General features: G+C 39.3%; 2 protein-coding genes across 5 annotated transcripts in view; both read left to right on the plus strand.

Moving 5' to 3' along the window:
- The window catches only part of LOC134853315 (vacuolar-sorting protein SNF8-like), a 340,685-nt gene that overhangs the window by 196,824 nt on the left and 121,916 nt on the right, over positions 1–21,945 (plus strand). The gene's annotated exons all lie outside the window — the stretch shown is intronic.
- LOC134853314 (pseudouridylate synthase RPUSD4, mitochondrial-like) overlaps positions 1–21,945 on the plus strand; it is a 315,381-nt gene that overhangs the window by 196,824 nt on the left and 96,612 nt on the right. The window contains exons 2-7 of one of the 3 annotated variants that reach the window (XM_063869286.1): positions 11,335–11,443; positions 13,924–14,099; positions 14,511–14,716; positions 17,105–17,245; positions 17,793–17,922; positions 18,360–18,471. The exons of the other annotated variants lie outside the window; for them this stretch is intronic. Coding sequence (XP_063725356.1) covers positions 11,339–11,443; positions 13,924–14,099; positions 14,511–14,716; positions 17,105–17,245; positions 17,793–17,922; positions 18,360–18,471 — 870 coding nt within the window. The 5' untranslated portion in view covers positions 11,335–11,338. The remainder of the gene's footprint in view (positions 1–11,334; positions 11,444–13,923; positions 14,100–14,510; positions 14,717–17,104; positions 17,246–17,792; positions 17,923–18,359; positions 18,472–21,945) is intronic. 3 annotated transcript variants of the gene reach the window in all.

Raw genomic sequence — 21,945 nt, forward strand, 5'->3', positions numbered from 1 at the left:
CCGTCGTTGAGTGCTGAGTACTATTATAGGCTCCTACTACCTGTGGCAGGTATTTGTCCCATTCCGTCATGTATCTCGAGCAGTACACCCTGAGCATGTCGACCAGTGTCCTGTTCTGTCTCTCTACCAACCCATTGGTCTGTGGATGATAGGTCGTCGAGTGTGCTTGAGCAATGTGTGATCTCTTCATCAATTCTTTTGTCAAGTCCCCCACAAAAGCCTTGCCGTTGTCCGACTGGAAAGTCATTGGACAACCATACCGCGATATCCAATGCGTTATCAGGTGATCACATGTCTCCTCTGCTGAGGCTGTCTGGCACGGAACCGCTTCCGCCAACTTGGTGAAGTGATCTATTATAACTAGTATTTGGTTATAACCCGACTCCGTCATGCAGATTTTCTGATGGTCTATCTGCACCACCTCATTGAATTCCGAACTCTCGACAGACTTGAGGGGAAACTTCATCTTCCTTGGGTCTTTTACTTGAAGGCATGCTAGGCAGGCATTCACCCATCTCTCGCAAGCTTTTCTCATTCCCGGCCAGTCAAACCTGTGAAGTATCCTTTGTTGTACTTTATCTATCCCCTGGTGGCCCATCTGGTCGTGTGATCTGAAAAGCACCTCCGTTTGGTACAATTGTGGTAGTATGATGAGGTTGTGTTTGTGTAATATTTTTTCCTCATCTCTTCTCTTGCACGCTACCACCCCTTCAGCTGTGTGATAAAGTAAGTCTCTCTTTTCTTTGTAGAACTGGCTCAAGATCTTGTAGCTGTCTTCCTCAAGTTCCCCCTTCTCCTTGACTCCCGAATGGATCCATTTGGAGAGGTTACTTGTCATTTTGTCATTCTTCTGGGCCCTTATTAGGTCAGACAGCCTGTATCTCGCCTTAACGTGCTCCTTTAGCGCCATGATCTGTCCATTCATCTCACCAGGGTTGTGGATGTCATCGCTCAGTTTCACACATATCATCCTTTTCACGATTTTCATGTCGTCTTCTGGTACCAGATTCGTTCTGACGTTTGAGTTGCACGATAGTTCCCTTAGTGGTTTTCTTGAAACTGCTATTTTCTCGAGCTCTTCACCACCTCGTACCTCTTGTATTTCCAGATTGTACGTCCCTGAAGATGGATCCGTCTGTAATTCCCTGTCGTGCTGTCTTATCTTCTCTTCCGCCAGTATCATGCATAGACTGTCTTGGTCTTCGCTGCTCTCATCCGAGTCTTCATCCCATTCTTCACGCTCCCCGGACAATTTCCCTTCTCCGGTTTCGTCTTCTTCCATGAATCTGGACCACTCCCCGGACTCTTGATCTAGTCCCAGGTGTTCAACTTCTTCTCTGAATGTTACTTTCTTATCCCTGACTTTTGTCTGCTCCAGAATTTTTTCGGGGATTTTTTCAACTAGTGATCGCACAACTTCCTTGCTATTAGTGATGCTTCCTTTTGAGACGTCAGTATTGTTCACTGTTTCTTCTCTCCGAAGTATGGTTAGTTCCGGTGCCTCCTGACCTTTCCCTTGGATCACGGGCTTGTCATCTGATAGTTTCTCAAGCAACCTCATTAAGTCTTCATCTATTCGGACCGTTCCCTCCTCTACCTGGATGAGATCATAACCTTTTGCCTTGAGTGTTTCCCTCACGATCTTGGACTTGAGCATTATTCCTATCGGAATCCCTCTGCTTTTCTTCAAGATGGTCTTTTCAAGAGGCTCTTTCGGCAATTCGGGATGATCTTCAATCGGTTTGCCTGATTTGTCCAGCCATCTCGTGAGTGGAAGACTGTCGTACGTTTCTTTGTCCATAAAGGAGAAGCCGTCTTTGATCTCAGGTCTGTCCGCCTCTCTTTGTTCTTGCCTCTCGTAGAACTCCGTCTTCTTACTCAAGCTGTCAGCATTTTGATGTTTATCTCGTGTTCTGTGCTCAATTATCATGTTGTATCCATCCAAGCGAACTATCCACCTCCCAATATAGCTCTGGTCCATTGAGTACGTTTTCAGCCAGCTTAGTGCTCGGTTGTCGACTCGCAGCTTGAAGGGCTCACTGCCTAAGTATGCTCTGTATTTTTCGACAAAGGTGACCACCGCGAACATCTCTGCCTTCGGTGCTCCGTACTTCATTTCTGTGTCACTTAGGACCTTGCTCCCGTATGCTATTGGTCTCAAGACTGTCTTCCCATTCCATTCTTGTTCTTGATGGAGAATCCCAGAAATAGCGACTACTGACGCATCCGTGTCTAGCACGTACATCCCCTTCTCAGTCGGCATACCCAGTACTGGTGCCTCACACAGCTCTTTCTTTATTCTCTGGAATGACTCTTCTGCCGCGTTGTTCCACGTGAACTTCTTGCCCTTATGTCTCATTAATTGTTGCATCGGGTATACCTTGTCCGCATAGCCCTTGATGAATTCTCTATAATAGTTGGCGAAACCCAGGAAGCTCATCAGCTGGTGCTCCGTCTTCGGTGATTTCCAGGTTAGGACTGCTTCCACGGCGTCTGGATCAGGTCTGATACCGTGTTTATCTACCATCCTGCCCAAGTATTTAATCGAGTCCTTGAGTATCTCGCACTTTGATGGTTTACACTTCAGCCCCGATCTTTTCATGCACGCGAACACCTCGTCAAGCCTCTCGATGTGGTCTTCTAGTGTTGGCGTTGCTATTACCACGTCGTCCACGTAGCACATTACCAGGTTGCCGTACTTCTTCGTCACGCCTATCAACGCGTGTGCCATCAGCCGCTGAAACGTGGCTGTTGCATTGCATAGTCCAAACGGCATCCGTTTCCATTGAAACAGACCCAACTCGCAGGCGAACCCTGTCTTGTCCCTGTCTTGCTTCCTTAATGGTACCTGCCAAAAGGCCGAGCCTAAATCAAGAGTCGTAAAAAATTTCGCATCACCTAACTTCGAGAGGCTCTCATCAATTCTAGGTATGGGATAGGCATCCTTCACCGTGACGGAGTTCAGGTATCGAAAGTCACAACAAAACCTTAACTGGTCGCCTTTCTTTTTGGCCATCACTACTCCACACGCCCACGGTGACTTGGATGGTTCTATCATGTCATACTCTAGTAACGTTTCGATTTCTTTTCTACACGCGTCCGATTTGTGTGGGGTCATGCGCCTCGCCCCCTCCCTGTGTGGTACCGCGTTTTCCTCAAGTTCTATTTCATGTTCAACAAAATTACAACACCCGATATCCGCCTTATGCCTTGAAAAAACCTCCTCGTTCCGCTCTAGTACGTCCTTGATAGCTTCGAGCTGTTCATCTTTCAGTTTGCCCCTTAAATGTTCAACCTCCGGCAGAACCGGTTTATCAGTTTGCATTTCATCTGGTGTGGGTCGCTCTGGAAAGTTCGAACAGCTCGAGAGCCCATCGTCCGTTTCTGACTTAAGTGATTTGATAAGACCTGAAGAATCTTTTATTCTCTGCAATCGTCTCAAGATACAAATTTTGTCCCTGTGGTTGGGACAATCAACAACTTCATTTTGTTTTGAGTTTTCAATTGTTTCATATCGAGTTTTAACCGGTAAAGCATATCCCAGCTTCCTCCCTCTCTGTATCGTGATCGGTATATCAAGGGTATTCAACAAGACACTGATGCAGAGGCCGCTCTTCGTTATCGAAAATGATCTTCCTAAAACAGCAGCGCTTTGACTATTAGGATTTGGAACTATACACACTTGCTTGTTGTCACTTAGTTCATTATAATTTTTCATCCTCAAGCTTACGATTGCCGCTTCATTAGCTTTTAACCTCACTCTCCTACTCAAGAATACCGGTGCTTTGTTCTCATTTGCCATTATTAAATTTACCGGTTTGATTGCGTACCTCCTATCCGGGTTCCGTATCCTGAACATTGCATTATTTAGATCTATCGTTACGTCGAAATTCCTGATGAAGTCTCTGCCCAAAATGAATTGGTCAGATTCATCTAGGTTTTCTACCACGATGAAGCTCATCCACAGGTTACGTTCCCCCAAATTGAGGGCTATTATCGGCGTCCTGCCCAGCACCCGTAGGGCCCCCTTGTTTGCAGCTGACAGCCGTATTCTCGAGTCTATCAAGTCACCTTTGTCAAAGCCCATCTTTTCCCATGTTTCGATTGGTATGACGCTCAAGACTGCTCCCGTGTCAAGTAATCCACGCAACTGAGTCTTTTTGCCATTTATGTCTAGCACGTGCCCTGTCACGTCTGCTTCCGTCCCGATGTGCATTGCATCTTCTTCAAGCATGGCACAGTGTCCGATCGATCTTACTTTCAACTCTTCTTTCCCTACATCGATTTGTCCAATTAGGTCTTCGTCGCATGTTATCATCGTCTTGGTATAGATGTTGATTCCATCTATATTTAGCATCACCTCGTGTGGACCATAAGCTTCAGTGTACCTATTATCAACACGTACCGACTTGCTGCCCCCTCTCGTGAGTAGTGCTCTGAGCGCTCTAGAAGTCGTTTGTGGACTTGTTCCACTCAAGTAGTCTGCATACACGTCAATGTGCATTATCGTCTGGTCGCTTGGCTCGCTCAAGTTTCTGGTTACTTCGTGGCCGCCCACTGTGATTATCGACATTATTCTTGCTCCGATTTTCGATATTCCAAAAGGTTTACCTGTCACCATTTTCACGGTGTTACAATTCCCGTTCTTTGTTGAGCCCGTTCTAGCCTCTGGTACTGAGTTCGATCCGGTTAATGCTTCGTTAAAATTCTGTCTTTCGATCTCCAACTTTAGTCGTTGCTCTATTTCTTTCGCAGCCAGATCTTGTTTCACTTTGGCAATTGCTTCCGTCGCCGCTTTCTCATAATTTATCTCTAGAGAGCTCCCGGCCGCGGACTCTAACGCACCGCTAACATGTGTTACAGCTTTCACTGTCTTCGTCGGCAATTCGGTGTTTGGTGCTCCTAAGTTCCTAGATTCAAACTCGTTTTGCCTGTTCCGCTGATTCTGCACCGCCGCTAATGCCAACTTATGTTTGGGGTGATTCTGGTCCTTGACCGCTTCCCAGAACAAGGGACAATCCATTCTGAAGTGCCCCTCCTGGTTACAGAAGAAGCATCTGGCGCCTATCTTGATGATTAAGCCATTATAGTACTCGTGTTCCTCCATCTGGCTCATATCCTCTTCATCCGGTGCATAACCTAGGCTCTTCATGCCTTGTTTGTACGTTGTGCAGTCAGCCACATGATGATCCGCTGACCCGCAGTTCGCGCATGATCTGCGCTTGTCCATATCATCTCTAGGTTTGTACCATGATGACCTCTGGGGTTGGCTTCCCCCTTGCGTGTTCCTGTTTTCAGAATATGAGTACTTCTTAGGTTTCATCAGCATGTATTCTCTTGATTTCTGTCTCATTTCTTCTGGGGTGGGTGCGCTGTCCTTCGACAATGTGTAGTATGTTGCTAACATTGTCCTTAAGTCATCACTTTTCACCCCATCGATGAACTTCGAGGCAATGCTAAAGTTCCGTCTATTTGTCGACTCCTCTGGGTCACTCCTCCTTCTCAAGCTCTCGAGGTCATCTAGGAACCGATCTATTGACTCGTCGTCCCTCTGCCTTCTCTTTTCAAATCGCATCATCGCTTGGTGACCCTTCATGCCTGACCCGAATCGATTCAACAATATCTCGAAGATCTTGTCCGCGGTGTCGCGTTCTTCCTCTTTCTTTGCGACCACGCATTTTAATGCCGTTCCTTCCAAGTTGCTCAGTATGGCTGTACATGCTTGTCTTTCGTCACTCAAGTTATCTTGTTCTAGATGTAATCTCATCACATCCACCCAAGTGTCAATGCATCCATCGGAGTCGTCCTTGAATTCTTTTGGCTTCTTGAATGTCTTTCTTGTTTTTCCCTCTCTCCTGTCGCTCGAGTCAGTGTTCCTCGTGGCGAAGGCCTCTAGAGTCCTGTTCATCATCTCCCAAGTGCTGGCCCATGTCATAGCATCCGGTCCTGTGTTGCTGTTAGCTGTTGCATCTCCCGGACCAGTCGTTGTATTCGACGTTCCATTCTTCATTATTGTTTTCGCAGCTGTTGGTGCTATGCTTATCGCATCCCTGGTTAAGGGCAACGGTGTCGATTGCCGTTTGTTCCTTTGTGGTTCTACAAAGTCAACTCTGGTGCCTTGCGTACGATCCGCTGCCGGTCTTTCTTGTGGAGTAGAACCTCTCAAGATTGCATCCAACTTCGCCTGTATTGCACACGAACTCTCGGCTTGACTCTTGCTCATTGTGTCCATTCTCCTTTCCAGGCTCCCTAATTGGCTGTTGACATCATCATATCGGTTCTTCAACTGTTGCATGTCTGTTTTGATATTCTTTTCTCGTTCTTCATTGGTGGCTTCTACCTTATCTGACATTTCCTTGAGTCTCTCCTCTGTTGCCTTAGCTAGGTTAAAATAACTGTCTAGATACTCGTGCTTGTTGTATCTTATCTCCTTTTTTATCACCTCTCTGTCTTCTTCACTGTTCTTAAGTCTTTTGTCGATCTGATTTAATTTCGCCAACAAGTCGCCCAGCTCAATGGTAGTCTCTTCATGGTCAGCCGTCGGTTTCTCTTCGGCCGTAGCCTCTGCTTTAGCTTGTTCCTCATTCTGGCCGGCTTCTGTCGCTTTCGTGCTCACTGTACCAAATGTTCGTGCTCTTTCTGTATTTGGTTCTTCAGTCACGTTTTCTTTCGATTTGAGTCCGACCATCATTGCAAACTTGTCTGTGAAGGATGTCTTTTTCACTTGAGAGTCGTTTTTCACAGTCTCTCGGGTATTGCCTGTTGTGTCTTCCAATGCGTCTATTCGTGAAAACTCCACGGTTTTTGGACTTTGGTCTTCCACGTGGGGCATCGGTGTGGATTCCGTTGTCCTCTTCTCCACTTCATCTACGCTCTGGTCTGGTGTCTCTAGGTCGATTTCGATTGTGGGCTCCACCTGTTTTTCCCCCACATCTTCTCGTGTCTTGCTCTCGGTGCCACTCCTCGTACTGACCATGTTAACTGAAAAGTTCTTCTTTGTTATCTTTGGGCCTGTTGATGTCGTTCCGCGCAGCGATGAATTATATTTCGTGTTTGATCCACTTGACCTTTTTTCGAGCACCGGTACCCTACTCCGCCTCATTATTTCTATTTACAACTGCTTTTATTTACAATTTTATTATATACACGATTCTATTCTAAGAATAAAAAAATAATAAAACAAAAAAAAATTTTTGTGGTAACAAATTTTGTACAACGTGTTAAAAACCTTGTTGTAGCTCTCTTTCTAAAACCTTTGAAAAATTTCCCTTAATGTGGTCTTAACCGTACCTATTTCGATTTGTCTTATTTTGTCTTAAGACACACTTGTTGTAATTTCACTTCAATTTTTACACCGTCCCAAGACTATTCGTCACTATCACAGTACTCTCCGCTAGCGTCCTAAGACCCTTGTACCAAGGCCACTGTTCCAAGACTACTGTCCCAAGACTAGTGTCCCAAGGGTAGTGTCCCAAGACCAGTGTCCCAAGGCTAGTGTCCCAAGACTACTGTCCCAAGACTAGTGTCCCAAGGCTAGTGTCCCAAGACTACTGTCCCAAGACCCTGTCCCAAGACCACTGTCCCAAGACTGCTCTGTCCCAAGGCTGGTGTCCCAAGACTACTGTCCCAAGGCTAGTGTCCCAAGACTACTGTCCCAAGACCAGTGTCCCAAGACCAGTGTCCCAAGGCTAGTGTCCCAAGACTAGTGTCCCAAGACCCTTGTCCCAAGACCACTGTCCCAAGACCACTGTCCCAAGACCCTGTCCCAAGACCACTGTCCCAAGACCCTGTCTCAAGACCCTGTCCCAAGACCCTGTCCCAAGACCCTTGTCCCAAGACCACTGTCCCAAGACCCTGTCCCAAGACCACTGTCCCAAGACCCTGTCCCAAGACCACTGTCCCAAGACCCTGTCCCAAGACCCTTGTCCCAAGACCACTGTCCCAAGACCCTGTCCCAAGACCACTGTCCCAAGACCCTGTCCCAAGACCACTGTCCCAAGACCCTGTCCCAAGACCACTGTCCCAAGACTGCTCTGTCCCAAGACTTCTTCGGTACTGTCCCAAGACTCGTCACGGAGTGTCTTCCTCGTTGTAGGGTCTTCTTGAATCACCGTACCTTGTACCACCACTCAAGCTCTAGTAAAATTTTCCCAAAAACCCTCTCTTTAAAAGCCAAATGCTGACCCTCCTCTTCTTTTTGGTTGTCTCTATTTCAATGTAGGTGCGCAGGTATCTTGTGATCACCTGTTCGTATAAAACCAAACACAAATCCTCACTAAAATGCAACAAAAATCTAAGTAAGAAAAATAATAAAAACAGAAAAATGAGTCCACCTGAAATTCAAAGGTGACCAATGTCTACCTTTCGTCTAAAAAATATGTCTGGTACCTAATTGCCACGCGTTTTCCTTCCCCCCTGCTAGCGGTCTTATGGGGTATTACAAAAACTGTCTATGTCCCTTCCCCCCTACCAATCCGACCAGGGTACCTTCCTTAACTCGAGTTCAAATTTCGATCTCCACCTAATATTACCAACGCATGTTAATTTCTAATGTAACTAAGTCAACGATGTCGACTAATTAGTTACTCTAATTTCCCCCTTTTTACAATTTACAACCGCCAACCTCTAACTTAACCAGCCCCCCTTCTAACCTCCCCCCTTTTTAGCCCCCCTTCCTAAGCCTAAAATTACCTTAAGCGCCGGGTGCTAAACCTCTCAAGAGAAAACCGTAGACCTGTCTCCAGGCCTGCTCAAGTAAAAACGTTCCTCAAAACCGGGGGATGTCGCTTATCCTATTTTACGCTTATCTCCTATAATGTAATGTGGATTTTAACGATACCCGTTCTGCCCAACTTGAGAACTCGAGAATTGTCAAATCCTTCTTGGCTGTTTTCCCACTCGACTGGTCACCTGTTCCAGTCCAGTCTCCTATTGGTTCAGCTCAAGTGTCCCTGAACCACTTTCCCACTCGGCTGGTCACCTCTTCCAGTCAAGTCTCCTATTGGTTCAGCTCAAGTGTCCCTGAACCACTTTCCCACTCGGCTGGTCACCTCTTCCAGTGAAGTCTCCTATTGGTCCAGCTAAGTTCCAAACTATCTGAAAACCCTTGACAACGCCCCACACTCGGGCACTTTATTACGGTTACTGGGTTAAATTGCTAGGTTGATCGAAACGATCGAACTTATAAAACAGTATAGGTATACTATTTAATTAATATAAAGGTTTGATCCAACTGATCTGGTGTCAAAGTCACTGTCTTTTTTCGTTTTATGGTTTTGTTCCTTTTTCTATTCTTTTTTGGTTTTTTTTTGTTTTGCTTTTTGTCTTTTTGCTCGTGTTTTTGTCCCCCTAGTTGCCCCCCTTTACTCGGTTAGCTAAGCCTCGTTCGGAGAGCGTACCAGGAAATTTTCTCGAGTTTTCTTAAAAAGCTATCACGGTACAACCGGAAGGTTTGCACGTTCCTGTCGAACCGTACCGCCGGTACTCTAGAATGGGCATTCAGCCCGAAGCTGTCTCAAGTGGGTTCGACTCCGTAGTCTTGATGTCGTAAACACCCAGGAGCGCCATAAAAACACTATGTAACATTCGTCTACTGCAGTCACACATGAGGCTTAAGAAAAATAGGCCCTATAACCACTGGCTCAAGGGTCAGGGACACCATCTCTTGTGTTTTTCTACCTCAAGAACGGTCGGAGCCAGTTCGGTTCGCTTGTGACATGAGACTACGACCCGTTACAGCTTAAAGGCTACTACTAAAATATCCCCCCACTCTAGAATTAGAAACGTCCCCATATTTAGGTCTCTAGATACCCAAAATACATGAACGCCGTTAAAAACCGGGTTGGAACAATCCGTTAAGTTACTTTTTATTAGACAGTGGAACTTTGATCCATTTCAGATGGATCAACCTAAAACTCGCCTTACCTCAACATAACAATTATAAAACACACTCTAGGAATTTAAATTTGTACTCACATAGTAGCACGCTCAAGAAGTGGGAAATAATCCAGTCGGTAATTAACTCAAGAATTAAATAACGTAACTAAATGAGTCTAATGTTTTATAGTTTGAACAATGAGAACGAGTTTATACTCTAGACAATAGTTTTCTTGTGAACCATTAGGACACTCAAGTTGTCCACCTTTCCACCGAAGGTTCACTCTAGTCCAGTTCCGAATAACACTCCAGTCGCTACAATCCAATTCGTGGGAATGCTCTCGTCTCTGTCACAGATGGGACAGCTCTACTCTCGATTATGATAGTGATGGAAATTGCGAATAGCAATTTCCTACTGCTTTTTCTTACAACTTTCCCGCGTGTGTGTCTCAATCGTTCTGAAATTGTTCTGATTTCTTTTTTCTGATTTTCAGTTATCGCGAGAAAATCGTGCATGACAGGTTCCATTCGAAATTTTGAAAAATTAAATTTCACTCCAAAATCAAGTGTTTTTTGCTTCTCTCAAGGTCAAACTTCCAAATATGACCGACTGGCACAAAAATGGCCACTTTTTTATTGAAAAGTGACGAAAAAGACAACAACAACAGCTGAAATAAAGAAAAACAGTCGGACGAGAACAATAAAAAACACGAAGCCTCTTATCGTGACGATCACGCACGATAAGACAGCTAATCAGAGACAACAGCCAGAAAGGAGGCTTCAGTGGGGAAAGAAGAAAAGAGCAGTACCCTCCCGTGCTACGAATAGGGAGTAATAACGACGTTATTACATGAAAATCACGGAAACGGAGGCTCGGCTCCCCAGAGACAGTATATGGTGAAGGACTATAATAAACTGACTTTTTAGCTACTCTGAAGCCATAAGCAATTTGAATTAATAACGGTATTATTTGATATTTTAGAATATGAGTAGCTAGAAAAAGGAAAGGGTCAATCCATCTCCAATGGATTTAATATAGAACTGTCACCATAAACATAATAAAATAGGATACTCGAGCCATGTTTTCAATAGCAATCACGTAGTCTGAGGATCCGAGACCCAGCTATGTGGTTGTGTTCGCATGTAAACGAAAGCTGATTAAAAGTCGTTTGGTTGATGGCCTAAAATAGTAACTTTTTTCTTAGCCCGAGACAGATCAGAAAAGCGACTGGCTAGGTCGAGACGGTGAAAAACGAGTAGAATTAAGGTAACTGACGCCTGCCAGTCGTTAATAGGTACTTTTTCTACGCTCCGTCACTGTGTAGTATTTGGGCGAATGTTACATGAACTGACAGTCCGAACAATTAGGGGTTTGCCCTGATATACGAGCAGTCTTGTTTCATTTTGCAATTAAAGTGTTTAATTAATTTCAATAATGTTTTCGATGATCTTGATTGCAGATATGGAATTTGATGTTGATTGGGCTGTCATCGGTGGCTGTCTGGTGTGTAGCTGCGTCATTGGTATTCTCCAGCGAAGCACTGCAAATGTACTACAGCATATACAGGTAATCAAGATGTCAGTTTTTTTTCCGACTATTTAAAGTGTGGAAATGAACAAAGGTGTTGTTTGGTACCATCGAACGTGGAATTATATTGAAACTCTTTCAGTAACTTCCTAATTCCAAAAAAAAATTTAAAAAAATTGGATGAAATTGAATTCCTGAGTTTGATGATAGTGCGTGCAGTATCTGAATTATCTCACCTTTCATAAAGTTCAGACTCACCTTTCATAAATAACTTTGTTCACAGGATGACTGAAAGTGTGGTCATCTCCATGTCTACTCTCTTTCTATTTGAAATTTTTTCAATTTGTTTAACTTTACCAACTCTGATTTCAGAATCTTTTTTTTTTGGTTTTGATTCTTTATTCGGCTTAAAAGGTTTCGGTTAGAATATATCTGTTAAACAATTGTCTGCTTAAGAAATGTAGTCTTTGTTACCGCTTTATAAGTTCATTTTCGATGCTTTTCTAACCTTAACTGGTCTTTCGTCTAGACATATTTTCATGAAAGGAATTTTTATTCAGGTCAAATCGCTGATTTTGATTTTTACTGATTTGACTTGTGATTTTTTAAAGTTCAGTGGCATTTCATTGTTAAAACGAAGGCAAACTTCATTATCGAACAGCAAATTTGTAAAGGTCACGAAAAACGTGATTGACTTCTAATTTCGAAAATGGAAATTAATTATCAGATTTCCCTGCGAAATAAAAGTTTACCTATTGATTCAGTTTTCTCAATTGTTTTTTTTTTTTCAGTTTCCTTGCGTGCATTACTCTTTTCTAACTGTAAGTTGGATATGTTTCACGGCTTTCATCTCATTTTTTGTCGTTTTGTTTGTCAGGCATTCGCTTTGCCTCTCTTTGTAAAGTTTTTAGAGCTGCAGGTCCAAGATTCCAAGATGTCGGTTTTATTTTATTCTACAAGTCGTATATATTTTTTTGAAAACTGTTTTTTTTAGATTTGTTGGTTCATCTGCAAGTAAAGAGTCATTCATGTTTCTTTTGCAAGTAGTATGAAGCTCTGTTTCGCGTATTGGTAATTAGGGTTACTTCTTGAGGCACTTAGCATAGTGGTAAGACTTTCAATTTGATATGGTCAGATCATGTATTCCATCCCACCATCCCATGCCATGACAATGATAGTGTGTGAGGACGGGCTTTCACTTGACCTCTAGCCTCAGGTCTTCCACAGCACGATCAATTTCGACTGCCATAGTGGTACCACGTGTAGTTCTAGACGCAAAAACACGGCCTTGAGTCTCAAAAAAAAGAGCTTCGCTCTATCTAATAAAACAGTCTAGAATGTAGAAGAGATAATACAATTAGACTATCCTCAACAGGACTGTCAAGGCTTACTGATAGCTCCTCCGCGATTCGCAGGAACCACATTATTTATTAATTTTATCTACAAAGACAGCTGATTGGTTAGAATCCGGCCAGGACCCTGTTTTTTCTTTTTTTTCGGTTTTGTGCTAGTAATTGAATTCCAAGATTTTTGCCGAAGTTTGTTAGTTATTTTTCGCGAATTTTTTCATTATAAAAAAATTCGAAGATATTTTTTGAATTTTTTCCTCCAGGACAACGCAATAAATAGCACATTTCTTTCTAACTTTTGAAATTTTGATTGGTACAAATTTGTTAATAGATCAATAAGGGTTAGAGAATGGCTATTTACCGCTTTTGCGTTCCTACTTCTGCAAAACTGGATTTTTTTGAAAAACATGCAATGTAATGATGTTTTTACAGTAAATGTTAACGCTGTAGTTCTGGCATATTTTTGCATCGCAAGTGGCGCGAAGCTTCGCCTTTGTGTATTAATAGCAGCCGAGCACTAGGTCAGAAGAAATGTAATTGATTAGTACGTGTTGCGAGCCTATCTAGCCAGGGACTCGATTTGTTTAAGAGAACGCGTGGCAATTAGAGGTGTGAATTGTCGTTTTATAATTCGCTTTCTGTGATTTTTTATGATTTATCTGCGTAACTTTTAGACGTTCTAATTAAGACGTCCTTTTTAGACTTTACCATTTTAGACGTTCTAATTGATTGGAAATTTTGCATCATTTGTTCATTTCATCATCTTGAGCTTAAATACCTTCAAATCTCGGTTCGACTAAGAAAATCTGCATGCTTCAATTTTAGTCACCATTTTAACTAATACTTAGGGATGTATTTTTTTTGCAATTCTGATTCGGTAATTTTTTTGATCGACCTACTTTTTCAGCAAAGATAACAAGCTTTAATTTTTGGAAATTTAGTCTTTATAGTTCATATTTTTTGTAAACTAATTTTTTGATGAAGAACCTCACACGAAATTTTTTTTTATGAAAAATCCCACGCGAAATCATATCAAGATGCAATCCATATAATTTTAGTTTCTATAAAATATTTAAAGCTTTATGAGACAGCAGTATAAAAAAACTCGTAAAAGACGACTAATGCTAATTTGACTAATATGAAATTGTAACAGCACGATGTTAGTTTTAGAGCGCACAGCCTGTTTCCGACCTCAAAGGATTGGAAAATGGGCAGCTTATTTCTGTGGACTTGGGATCTGTGGGAAAGAAACAAAATTTGAAGAGCTCCAATAATATCAATGTGGTGGCTTTGTCGAAGATTGTCAAGGAACACAAAGTTGTTTTCAACACCGCTTTGAGTTTGTGGTACGTACAGCTAAGAACTTTTTTTAATGACAAAGCTTGCTTCGAGATGGTATTCAGGATAGCCAATGAGTCTTTTTTTAGATGTTTCAAATCAATAGCCTTGATGCTGAATTTACTTTACTCCTTTATAAACCGCATACCATTTTTTTCATAATTTTTTAACAAATCTTGAAAGTTAATTTGGTTCTTGGTGACTTTATCCTCCTCTTTTACAAGGAGGGTAGTTTCATTTTAATTTACAAAATTCAAATATGCTTAACCGCTGAATTAGTTCCTTACAGGGGTGGCAATTCTTTTCATATGGCATAGTTAACAAGATCCCTGAATTCTCTATAATTGAAACTTAATAATTCAAGTTGAACGTAATTTGTTAAAATGTAAGATATGAAGTATTTTTTCTTTTCTCTTAAGGATCGACAGGGATCGAATTATCTCTTCCGACTTTCAATCAGTGCCTTTTAATCTCAAGTGCTACGCCGCCAATAACAAAGAGGTCAAACTAACTGTGGAACCACAAAATGAGTCAGTATTTAGTGGTGTGTTGCAGCAGATAAACTCTAGTATTCAGTACTATGATCAGGCCAGCGTTTCAGACAGGGTTCTCGATTACCTTTCAGGTAGGCGGGTATATTTTGGGCCCTTTTTGTTCCCACCATTGAAAGTGGAGAGGAACCTTGGATTCTGGTGTGTTTCGTTTGGTTTTCGTTTTCTACGCAAAATCAGGTTCCACAAATAATCATTGGACTGGGTTGAGTGATATATCATATTAAAGACGTTTCAGCCGCAACTCGAACGACATTAAGAAATTTTCAAGTAAAGCGATCGAGAAACGTTTGTGAATCAAAAGTTTTAGACTAAGAAAACTTGATTTTACTAATACGTAAATTATTTTGCGCTTTCTGGGCAAAAATTTAGCCTAATTTAGCTCTAACAATTTCTTTCATTTTTTTGTTATTAGTTCGTTTTTTTGGACAAATGATGTCGATATGCCCAATCCATTAACTTTCTACACGTTTGTATAGAGGTTTCAGCACACCGCGTACAAACAACTACATGAGCTTAAAAAAATAAAAGAAAACTATATGTTGTTTTTACACAAGCAAAGCGTAGGGTATTATTACGAAGAGTTTTTTTTGTTTAACCTAAGTCGTAAATAATAAAAGCTCATTTGGTGGCTTTTTTGGTGTATTTCAATTCAATCATATAGAAGCTTATTCAAGCATAAACAATTTAAGGGCATCTATTTCTGCTTTATTTTTGGCGTGTGTTGTTAGATCTTGTTTGAAAAACAACGTGTATTTTGTGAAAAAGTGTGGGGTTCGTTTTTCGTTTTTTTTTGCGAAGATTTGGAAAATGTATGCACACTCTCCGATCAAATTTCAATTTTTCTCACAAAAAACTACCGTTCAAAAGTTTCATTAGGGAAGTTTTTGGCCTATTTGTTTCGACATTTTTTTCATTTTCTCAAATATTCAGTGAACAAATCTGAAATGAAGACTTCAATTTAAAGAATAATTTATTAGGCTCTTCCATTCCTAAGTAACTATTCCCTAAAATTTGCAAAAACGAAAAATATGACCTCAAACAAGCGCATTTTTTGACGTTTTGGTCAATTTTTAGAACTTTTCTCAAAAACAACCCTATTAAATCGGAGATTAAAGGTTTAAGTGAAAGAGAAAAATCAGTTCTGCAAATTTCATCTGCGCAAGCGGCTAAGCCTTGCGTTTTGAAAAAATCTGGCCTTAGAAAATGTCGGATTTTTGATTTTTTCGCTCGTTTTTTGGAAAGTTATTTTTTTTTTGCAGAAGCTAACCTGCGGATTTCATCTAAACTAACACCATGCTCAGATTTTCCTCATGTATCGGTTTTACTTTGTTTTGTTTTAAAGAAAAACTGATATGGTGTTCGGAAAAATTTCCTTTTAAGTTTTTACAGTTTTTTTAAATAAATTTCATCACTTCTCTCGAAAAATACCTGCTACATCTGTTATAAATGTTCAATTTAAAAAATCAGGGTGCGGAAATCTTCAACATTAAAATCAAGGTGAGGAAAGCAGAGGTTGTTCCCATGCTTTAGTAGAGAAAAAATTTATGGGTATAATAAAAGCCAAATTTTTGATCGATTTTTGGAATCTTTTGCACTTTTTTAGAAATGGCCCTGCCAAAGCCGAGATAAAGACTTCAATTGAAAGAACCAATAGTATTTTTCCCCTTTAACTAAGCGGTTAATCCCCTACTTAATTACAGAAATTCTAAGGTTTAATGTAAGTTCATTTTGTTGAAATTTTGGAAACTACGCTATTCCGTATTATGATCAAACATATTAGAACTGGTAGATCCAGCTTTAGCTGGGCCACTAGTTTTTTTTCCAAGCAACCGTTATTTCCGAGCAGATTTGAGGACACGAGACTCCTAATCAACAGGCCGGATTTTCAATTTAATATAAAGATATTTTAATTTTTGCTGCATAAAATTGGCATTTTGATAGAAATTGTAGCTGCATTATTGGTGACTAGTGTTAGTAAGTTTACAAGCGTCCGTGGAGCCGATGTGAGAACGTGATACTCCCAATCTCAACAATTTTAAAATTTTTTCCTTCAGTTTGTTTTGCTTGTTTGGCTCTTTTTTTTTGCATTTTCCTCGCTTGTGTTTGCGCATCTGTGTTGAAATGAATATGATCGGAACGTTTTTTGCTTCTTGAACAGCAACCGGCTTTCATTATTTTATGTATGGATTCACATTTTTGAGTATGGATTTCAATTTTAATTACAAAACTTAAAAATGTGACACCAAAAAGCTTTAAAAAGAGATGTTTTTGTTGAAATTCGTTACTTTTTGTGTAGGCTTTTGTAGTGTCAATTTATTAGCGGGAGCTACTTCGCGTATGTTTGTGAAAGTGTTTGCCAAAATTGACAAATACTGATGATAGTTTTCAAAAAATTAAATAATCATTTAGGATATTTTCCAAAGTTTGTGTGCACGAGTCACTGTTTGTTTGAATTTAAGGCGAGAAAACAAAAGCATTCCAGACGATTGAGAGAGGACTCGCAGAGGGTTCTCGTGTGACTGCCATAGGGTATACGTCGGAGATACGACCTGCTAATTTTATCTCAAGTTCCAAGTGGAAAATAGACGGAGATTCATCAGGCAAGTCATGTTACCAATCTTAAACAATTGTTTTGTATCAATATTGAATTTATATTTAACTTAAACATTTTTTTTGAAATAGAATTATTGAAAAATTTTCCCTTTAATTCAAGACAAAAATTATGAACAGAAAGTGCTGTGCAAAATTGAAGAACTGCAGAGAATGATTTTTTCAGATCAAGAGAAATGTTTTACCATTCTGATTTATGTTGCTACAAATACAATATTTTATGTTGAAAACTTTCTGTTTAAAATAAATTTTTGGCGATTTATTACGCTAGGTGGTAGATTCAAGTAAAATAGCTGGATTGCTCTTTCTTATTCATCGAACAGCATTTTTAATTTACTTCAAGGCCAAATTATTCGCAAAATAATCGTAAAATTTGAATAATTTTTGATTAAAATAATATCTGATAATTTGTATTCACACAAACTGGCTCTTTTTCCTCCCCCTCCCCAAAGACATGATTTTCTTTAATATTTTTCGAAGTTGCCACCTATTGTAATTTTGCTCCATAATTTCGAGTAATGACAAGCCTGTCTGTAGGTCGAGGAGTCAGTCTGATTCTGTCTTCGTATTCAGTAGCTGAATTGATCTCGAAGGAACAGAGGAAAATTTGGTACTACCAGATTGCCCAGGGCATCACAATTGCAATTCTAGTGGGGTTTGGACTCAAGTGAGTTTTTTTCTCTGAGACAAGTTTTGTCTGTATTATTTTTAAGTCAGAATTAAATGAAAGTACGAAGACAGAATTAAATGAAAAACAAAAGTGGGTTTCACATTTTTTTGTTCGTTGTCATTCATTTCATTTCAATCTTAAGTTCTCGGTCAGTGAGTAAAGTTTAGGGTGTCTTTTTTTTTATCGCTGAACGAATTTCTCTGAGCTTTCAGTGTAATACGCTGTAGAAAGAGCATCATTGTGATCATGATCATGACAAAACAGTTTTCGTATTGAAAAGAGTTTTGCGGTTCAAAAACTTTAAAAGCCCAGATTGTTTTATTATCATTTCCAGTGCTTCCCGTTCGGAAATGAGCTGGGAATTAAAATTTGCATCAATTATCCGTGAAAATAAAAAATAGAAGTTGAAAACATAGTTCTGTTTCGTTTTCCAGAATTGCGAAGGAGCAATTTGACAAGTACAGGTTTGGAAGAACCTTGCAGCGACTGAGGGCAGAGGCAAGGAGGATTGGAGGAGGTGGGGATCGAAGCCAGGCCGACCATGTTGTAAGTATAGTAACAAATGCTATTTTTGATACTCATGCAAAGATTAGCATACAATGGAAGTCGAAAAAGGCTGCAAATCAACAGTCACTAACAATAACTTGTGAATACGTTAATAAATAGATATTTTAATCCTTCAAAAATTAAATACTTGAATACCATTGAATACGAAAAAATAAAAAATTGAATACCATTGTTATATGGGAACGCACCGAAGAGTTTGAATAGAATTGTGTTTTTTCTTTCACCGAAAAGATATTTTGGTTCAATTTAGAATTCATCTGACATTTGTACCTTAAAACTGACATTGAAACTTAATGAAAATTTATATTAATCGATACTTAAATAGCTTTGACGACCTTTAATTTCGCAAATGAAATTCTTTCCTGATATTAAATCCGTAAATTTCAAACTTTTAGCTGAGTAGCTATTAAGTTGGGTAGTAAAAATCTCTCAAATCTATAATAAACAACTGATGATTTGGTAGTGTAATTTTAGGAAACCTGCATATAAGTTGTGTATTGTTTTCCAAAACTGGAATGCGATATTCCAGTCAAAGACTTTAGTCGGCAAACTTTTGAATGGTACTTCATAAAACTAAACTACCCCTCATCAGTTAAAGGAAATCGAACCAAAAAAAATTACTTTTTTTTTAAATGATACCACAGAGAATTTTAATGAGAGCTGTATCAAGGTTGATCGACATTCAAGAACATGTAAAACAATTAATTTCTTTGTTCACAATCTTAATCTTGAAGGTAAAACTTTGACAGTCACTGAAAACCGAAAAGATATTTTGGTTCAATTTTAATTTTATCTGACATTTTTGCTTTTTTTTGGTTAGTTGCTGTGAATGATTCGTTGAAAATATCAAGCTCAACCTTGTTTTAATGGTGTAGGAGCACTTCAGTTTCAATCGGATTTTTTTTTCAAACAGTTTTACGAAATATGAAATTTGCCTGAATTTGGATTCTTAGCATGATTGTTTTTCTTGATGTGCGCAAATTATTACGTCGCGTGGTTTGATTCTGTCAAATTTTCTTTATGAATCATTAGAGTTTTATTGAATAGCTGGGTTTTTCTTTTCTTGAAATACCTTTTTGTTTATCAGAAACGTCGCATTTTCGCTTGAGCACCACTAGCATGTTTTTTGCTCTGCATCTTAATTTCTTTTTCATTTCATATATTAAACAGATGGCAGAATAGGTTAGCCATAAAAAGTGTAAATGAGGCGAAAAAGTTACATCGGAAAGTTGTACTTCATAAGTGTCCTAAGAGTTTAAAAGAGTTGCCGTTTTTTGATGCCATAATTACAAACTTCACACATGCGATCGGTAATTTTTTTTATCAAACTGTACCATATTGTTTTCCTTTTAAGGATAATCTTCCTTACCCTTACGATATGCAAGGGGATTGCAATCGGATGCTAGAATTTTTCCCCGTAAATAATCGGAACCACAGCATGTTTACATGGTAATCATTAATTTTTTACCCGCTCATGTGTTGTACCGCTTTATTGCTAAATAATAGCATGGTTTTCGAATTGGCGAATTATCTGCTCTTTACCCTTTGTCGGCTTGATTTTTTGTCCCAATTTTTGTCGGCTTGCTTGCCGTATGTTTTATTTCTGTGTTTTTTGTCGATTTTTTTAGTAATTTTTTTATTCATATTCTTAAAGGTAATTTAAGTGCATGGTTGTACCCTTCAAAACTTTCTGTTAGAAAAGAAAAAAAGAAATAAAACAAGCTTGCAAAAAAGTTTAAAAGTGCATAAATTAGTTTTAGTTTTTATCTGTTTAGTGTGCTTTAGGATTGAGCCATTTCATTTGAAATCGATTCAAGTTGATGGCATAGCGTATTGTTTTATTATGTCAAAATTATTTCGAAAATTTGTTCAAGTTTCCAGATGTTTTTTTTTTGCAAGTTTGACATAATAAAACAATACGCTATGCCTTGAATCGACATAAATGAAATGGCTCAATCCTAAAGCACACTAAACAGATAAAAACTGAAACTAATTTATGCACTTTTAAACTTTTTTGCAAACTTGTTTATTTTTTTTTTCGTTTCTAACAGAAAGTTTTGGACGAACCATGCACTTAAATTGTCTACGATTATATGTGGCAAGTTAACCACCAGATTTGGTAGTGTGAGTCTTTCTGGCTAAGTTTTTTGAAACAGAATGAATGATATTATCCAGCTCTCTTAACATTGCGTTTCAACTTTATATTCAATAAGTTTGATATACTTGGGTAATTTTTATAAACCTTGAGAGTTTTTCTGGGTTTTCTGCATGTTTTTTTGTGGAAGTTATTTGAAACTTATGCTTTCGTTTTTTCTATTTTTTTTTCATTTTCATGTATTTTTTCTCAATTGTTTTTTCAAGTTATGAGAGCCATAAACGGAGTCTGTGTTGCCCGAATGCTTTTTATGTTTAAGGTAATTGATTTTCTGAACTATTGCAATAAAATTTTTTTTTGATTTTTCAAGTCTAAGATTTTGGTAATAGAATTCACTTCGTTTCAGACATTTTATCTTTTGATGTTTCCTTTTTTTGTATCGCAAGTGGTGCAAAGCTCAGCTTTGCCTCTGTGTTGAAAAATAATTAGAATTTTTTCGGCTTCCTCGAATTCAATAGCATTTTTCTAAGTGGCTGTTGACTATGCTAATCCTTTCAATATATGGTTCCAAACATCAATTGAGTTTTAAAATCGAAGTTTATTGTGATACCAGGTGTTAAAAAAGTTTAATTTTTATTTTAAAAAATCATTATTTCGTTCATTTAGAAGAAATCATTTTATTCAATTGTGCACTATTTTCGTTTCTTTATTGTTTCCCTTGCGCTTTCTGTGCTTCTTAAACAAACTAGGATTTATTTAAATAAAACTAAATAATATAATTGATGATATTCAGCAGAGTCTTTTCGTTATTGTCCAATAGTTGTTATTTAGATCGAGTTTTATTCTCTTCTTCGGCCAGATTTTAGGTTTTTATCCAGGCATGCCAGCAGCTGTAGCCATACACGCAGCATAACATGCTGCTTTCGCTGCAGGATGTGGCAGAAATGTGCAGCCTTGGCAACACTGCATGTAGTAATTGTGATTGTAGGCTTCTGTAGTTCCCATTGTTATGAGAAAAATCAAACCCAGAAATAGTAGGCAGCATAGTGATTTCTTTGCCATCCTAAAAACATACATTCACCTTAATATTTTTAAAAAAATCCAAGACAAACAGATTTCAAGATGGCGAGATAGCAATGGGCTAGAACTTAAACGACCTTATTTTTTTTTTAAAATTGATGACTCAAAGCAAGGTTAAGTTAAACAAGGATTGCCATTGCTAGGTTGAAAAATGTGTGCTTTTGAATTTGTTGAGAAAACTCACCTGAGATTGAGTAACTGAAATTTTCAAACGGATTAAATTTCAAAACGAGCGTGCTCTTAGTCCAACTGAGTGTCTTTCGATGGAGTGAATTGTG

Source organism: Symsagittifera roscoffensis, chromosome 8 (genome assembly GCF_963678635.1).
Source record: "Symsagittifera roscoffensis chromosome 8, txSymRosc1.1, whole genome shotgun sequence".
Taxonomy (NCBI): Eukaryota; Metazoa; Xenacoelomorpha; order Acoela; family Convolutidae; genus Symsagittifera; species Symsagittifera roscoffensis.